Source organism: Globicephala melas, chromosome 13 (assembly GCF_963455315.2).
Source record: "Globicephala melas chromosome 13, mGloMel1.2, whole genome shotgun sequence".
Taxonomy (NCBI): domain Eukaryota; kingdom Metazoa; phylum Chordata; class Mammalia; order Artiodactyla; family Delphinidae; genus Globicephala; species Globicephala melas.
In genome coordinates, this window is record NC_083326.1 from 58,258,933 (window position 1) to 58,264,932 (window position 6,000).

The 6,000-nt window shown below is 47.2% G+C and overlaps 1 protein-coding gene across 2 annotated transcripts in view; it reads right to left on the reverse strand.

The window, feature by feature from the left end:
- LAMA1 (laminin subunit alpha 1) overlaps positions 1 to 291 on the reverse strand; it is a 164,990-nt gene extending 164,699 nt beyond the window's left edge. For both annotated transcript variants that reach the window (XM_060311142.2, XM_060311143.1), the window contains exon 1: positions 137 to 291. In XM_060311142.2, the coding sequence (XP_060167125.1) occupies positions 137 to 209 (73 nt within the window). In that variant the 5' untranslated portion in view covers positions 210 to 291. The remainder of the gene's footprint in view (positions 1 to 136) is intronic.
- Between the last annotated feature and the right edge of the window lie 5,709 nt (positions 292 to 6,000).

A 6,000-nucleotide genomic window follows, 5' to 3' on the forward strand; every position in this document is an offset into this window, starting at 1 on the left:
CGCGGGAGACCCACGTGTCTGGTCCCCGCTCAGGGGTGAACGCGGATGCGCGCACCGACCTCAGGCGCGGCCAGGCGTGGGGCTTTGTCCCGTAGCCTCCCGCCCGCCAGGGGACCGGGACGCGACCCGGGCTCACCTCTCTGCTGGCCCTGCACGGCGACCCAGAGCAGCGAGGCCAGGAGCGCCAGCCCCGCGCCGCCGCCACGCATCTCGTCTCTGCCGTTCGGGTGGCTCCGGGGAAAAAGCGGCGACCGCGCGCCAGGACTCGGCAGAGCGCGAGTCTGCGCTCCTGCGGGCCCCTCGGACACACCCCCGCCGACCTCCGCCGCGCCCGGCCCCGCCCCGCGGCCTTCATCGGAGACCCCTCCCCCTGGAGACCTCCTCCCCCAGCCCGGAGACCCCTCTCCAAGGAGACCTCCCACCCACTCCGAGAGCCCTCCCCATGGAGGCTCCTCCCCCCGGAGACCTCCCCCCGCCCCGAGAGCTTTCCTCCCCCTCTCCAGAGACCCCTCCCCACAGAGACTCCCTTCCCCCAAGGCCCCTCACCCCCGAGGCTCCCGCGCTCGGCCCGCGGGGACCGCCAGAGCCATCCCACAACTCGGAGGTGGCGTGGGGGTCGACCCGCTGCAGCCGCGGGCTCGGAGTTGGGGGGCGGGCGGAGAAAGTGGGATGGAGGGGGTGCGGGGGAGATCTGCCGAAGTTGGCCGAGGCGGATGGATCCGAGAAAGTATTTGCCCTGTTGACCTTTCCCGCCCCAGCGCGGCCCTGCAGCAGAGCCCCCGCCGACGCCGCCGCTGCCCCTGCCGCCGCCGCCGCCGCCGGGACCGCCGCTCTTCTAGTCCGCGCCCGAGGGGCCCCGGCCTCGCCCCGAGGATGGGACCCCGGGCCTACTGACCGGCGCCCCTGTCCCCCAGGGGGTGGTGGCTCGGGCCTGGCCGAGAGCCTCCCCTCCCAGGAAGGGACTCTCCGGGGCTTTTAGCTGCCAGCCTCCCCGCTCTGCCGTTGGCAAAGGATTTTGTGAAGATTTTTCTGAAAATGAGTTGTAATTTGTTTCCCACTTTGCCTAAGAAAAGCAAGAAGGATTGCTTGGATTTAATTATTATCATTAGCATACCCTTACTGTTCAAGAAAGAGGGCTTATGGAGGGGAGCGGAGTTCAGTCTTAACAGGAGATTTCAACAGCTTTGTTCTTTTTTTAAAACTACATCTGGTCCCCGTTAAAGAATTTTTAATTTCCTCTGATTTTTTTCCTATTGAAAGTATTCATAACACTTTGCAGATCTCACTTTCTCACAATATAAACATGCAAGATAACGTAAGTCACTTATTACGGCCCACGCTCTCATTTTTGTCTTTTTTTTTCTTTTTTGCCTCATAGGGAGATAATTTTATTTCAGTTGTGTCAATCAATTTGACAACCTCACCAATTACATTTTTCTCAAGACATATCCTTCCGCACTTAATAAAATATTATAATATTAGCAATTATTATTACTTTTAATCATAGAAGTACAGAACAAAAAGGTAGAATTTGGCCCTTTAAAAAGGATGCAATATGGCTGGGTAAGAAGGTACTCATCACAGTACTGAATTTAAAATGCAGACGTTCTTAACTATTAAAATATTTAAGTATTAAAGTATTAAGTATTTAACAAATCAATGATGACATTCAGTCATCATTTAATAAGTAATCAAGGATTGAGCATTTAATATTAAAAGAATTACAAGTGTTTCTGCACTGCAATAACTTTGTATTTACATTATACACATACAGATATATCTTTTTGAGTGTCTTAAGAGCATTCATGTAGATTAGCTCATGGGATCTTCCCAATTCTAAAAGATGCAATTACCCTTGTATGAGAGATGAGGAAGTGAGTTCAGGGGGTTTAGGTCCCAATGTCAGTGAATGTCCCGTCCAGAGCTAGTCCCCAGATCCGATTTCTGGTCCTGCGTTCTCTCCCTAGCTGCACTGAGACCGTGGAGGATGAGCTGAAAGGCAACAGGGGAATCACGAGGGGTCACCTGTCCCCCCCATATCCTGGGTTCCTAGAAAGTCCCTCCGGACTTCAATCAGACCTTGTCTTTGAACTGCAGACAGGGAACTCAGGCTCCTGATTTAGGGAAACGAAGGGTCAGCACATCTGAGGAGTGAATAAGAAGCATCAAAAGTTGCCAAGTTGGCCTGTTCTGTCACTGCTCAAAATTAAGCAGAAAGATTTCAGCGAAAGAAGAATTTCAGAAGCCACTTTAATGACTTGGATAAGATAATGACTTTAATGACTTGGATAAGATAAATCTTGGATAATATGGAACAGTAAAAATGTCACAATTCTACGTGTCTTATGAAACCCTGCAGTGCAAATGTTCCCATTCTTTAGCAGGCTTGGAAATATCTAAATTAGCTACAGCACCATGGAAGGTCAGAGGTGGCCTGTTCAAGGTGAAAACGATATAAGAATGTTCATGTTTTGTGAGAAAGTAGAAATTCAGCTCAACCAGGCACCCAAAGATGCTGGCTTCAATGTCACCTGTAAATAAAGAACAAGGACAATGCCTAAATGCTAGGCAAGGGTTAAATGGTTAATAATTTATAGTAATCAAGTGATAAGCTAATATGTACCCATTTTTAAAGTATGAAAACTTTAAAAACTTACAAAAAACATTAAGTAAGAAAAGCAAAATTCCAGTTAACATGGGCATCCTGGTTATAATTATATAAAATAGCACATGTGTAAACAAGACACTAGAAGGCAGGTTACAGAAGAAAACTGTTGTGTTCAGCTGATAAGAGGGCAAATGGTGGGGTAGGTGCTTCTAACAATGATAAAGAACTTGAGCCAGGCTCAGAGACGGCTCTCATTCCCCCTCACTTACTAGAAATGACATTGTGGGCAAGTTTCCTCATCCGTAACATAGGAATAATAATAGTGCCAACTTCCTTCATTCAACAAATACTTTTTGAGTGCCTGTTAAGTATCAGGTGCGATGGATTCACCATTAAACTAGACAGGGTCTCACCTCTGTGGAGTATTCAGTCTGACAGTTAAGACAGAAAGAAAAGTATACTAAAATTATAAACGTAATAAGTTCTGTAAAGGAAACAACAGTTCACTGAGATAGAGAATTTGAGACCAAGCATTGATCGGGCAGTTTGGGAAGGTTTTGCTGAGAAACTTCGTCGTAAGGATTCAACGATCCAATGTCTATAAATCACCCACACTCTGCCTAACATACACTAAATGCTCAAGAAAGATGAATTATTATTTCAATTTTTTTCTAATACTACTATATTTTTCAATTAAAAGAAAAAAAAAACCCTGCTCGATTATGAACATGTTTCAGAACAAGAGTTCAGACAGAGTGAGACGGGCTAGATCAGAGCTTTCAGAACCACTTGGGGGATCTTGTTAAAATGCAGACTCCAGTGCAGTAGGGCTGGGATTGGAGGCCTGAGTTTCTGCATCTCTAACAAGCTCCTGGGCGATGCTGATGCTGTTGGTAGGCAGAGCTCACCTTGAACAGAAGTCCCTGGCTTGCCTGTCCTTGATCTTGCCTGCAAATTGGAATCAATGGAGGAGTTTGAAAAGATACTGATGTTCATTTCTACTCCCAGAGATTCAGGTTCAGTTGGTAAAGGGTGCAGTCTAGACATTAAAATATTTTAAGGCTCTCCAGGTGCTAACGTGCAACAAAATTGGAGAAACCCTGGGCTAGACTGGCCAGCTCCTGCAGGGAAGTTAATCCAGGTCTAGTCATTGGTGGCTGGGCAGGCTGGAGGAGCCAGTCTCAGAGAAGTATGGTCACAGGCAAGAGGAGGAAGCACGGCCTGACAGATGTTTTCCCTCGAGGACAGACAGCCACGTAGCAGGAACCCAGCCAGTGATGCCCAGAGCATGAGGCAGGACCGTTTCTCTGGAGGCTTGGAATAAGCAAGGCTGCCCTTTAGTTCTAAAGGAATTTAGATTCCAGGCAGGGACATCATACTAGGATCTAGGCACCAAGCCTGGAGTATACAGCTGGGGGGGTTAATTACCAGGAAAGAGGTAAGAGGTCAGTCACTAAAATTGGGTTATGGTGTCAGAATCTGATCCAAGGCAAAGCTAAAGAGGCTGAGTGTAAGCTAAGCTTCTTAACGTCCCGCGGCAATAAATAAGGTGATTAGGAGACTAAGCCTTAGGCAGGGGTGAGGGGTGCTGGTCCAGTAGACAGAGTAAGCAAATTAGGGATGGAGGCCGAATAGTGCACCCCAAAGATGTGCACGTCCTAATGGCTGGAACCTGGGAGGATGTTATGCTACGTGACAAAATGCATGAAAAGTTGCAGCATGATTCAATAGGAATTTTTACAATAACTTTATCTATTGATATTTATTCATTCATAACCCCAAACTGGAACCAAGCCACGTGTCCATCTCCAGGAGAATGGATTTTAAAATGTTGGATGTTTTGCAATGGAATGTTACTTGATAGTAAAGCAGAATGAACTACTGGCTCACACACCACATGAATGCATTTAAAAAAGAATTTTGCTGGGCTTCCCTGGTAGCTCAGTGGTTAACAATCTGCCTGCCAATGCAGGGGACGCAGGTTCGAGTCCTCATCTGGGAAGATCCCACATGCCGCAGAGCAACTAAGCCCGTGCGCCACAACTACTGAGCCTGCGCTCTAGAGCCCACGAGACACAACTACTGAGCCTGCACGCCACAGCTACTGAAGCCTGTGAGCTACAACTACTGAGCCCATGCACCTAGAGCCCGTGCTCTGCCACAAGAGAAGCCACCACAATGAGAAGCCCACACACTGCAATGAAGAGTAGCTTCTGCTCGCCTCAACTAGAGAAAGCCCACGTGCAGCAACGAAGACCCAACGCAGCCAAAAATTTAAAAATAAATAAAAAATTTAAAAAACATTATGGTAAGAGAAAGAAGCCAGACCCAAAAGAGTCTATTAAGGGAAGTTTAGCAACAGGCAAAACTAATCAAAAGAGTGCTTGCCTATGGAGAGAGTGAAGATTGACTGGAAAAAAACAAAAGGGAACCTGGGGTCATGGACATGTTCTGTATCCTGGTTGGGGTGTTGGTTTTATGCATACAAACATTCACCAAAATTCATTCAATTATATAGATTTAGGGTCCATGCATTTCTCTGAATAAATAAGGATCTTGAGATGAAGTGATTTTCCTGGGTTTTCTGGGTGGGCCCAATGTAATCCCAGAGGTCCCTGTAAGTGAAACGGGAGGTGGGAGGGGAGGGGAGGAGAATCAGGGAGATTTAGGGTGACACAACCGAACCTGCCATTGATGGCTTTGAAGACAGGGGAAGGGGACCGTGTTCCAGAAATTCGGCAGCTTCTAGAGGCTGGAAAGGCAGGGAAACACATTCTCCCCCAGAGGCTCCGGAAAGAACCAGCTCTGAGGACACATTGACTTCAGCCAAGTGAAAGTCCATTTCGGACTTCAGACTTCCAGAACTGTAAGACAATAAATTCCAGTTGTTTTAAGGCACTAAATTTATGGTGATTTGTGATAGCTGCAATGGGGAACCAAGATACTAGGTATAGACTGTGGCCCAGAAATCAGATATAGATGATATTAGGGGGGAAAAATAATAAGTAGCTAAAATCTAAGCAGATAAAAATTGAGATCTAAGCAGATACTGAAGATTCCATTCGTGTCCATGATAAAGAAAGATCAGGAAAAGGAATAATTTGAAGAAATTACATGAATTATTAAGGAGAAGGGAAAAAAAGAATAGAAGGTCTCAGAGCTCAGCAGTAGAGGAGGGCCTGGGGCCTGGGGAGGGACAGGACTGCTTTTCTGAGGGACTGTGAGGTTTATAAGCTTTGGTCTTCGGGTAAGCACTGATGTTCTATAAACTCTGTAAACGAGTGGGCAAAGCAGGTATAAAGTGACAGGCAGGACTCTGCTTGTAGCCCAAGGGGACAGATAGCTACTTGCCTCCTGAGATCCAGGCTTCTCTTCTGAACACATGGTCACCC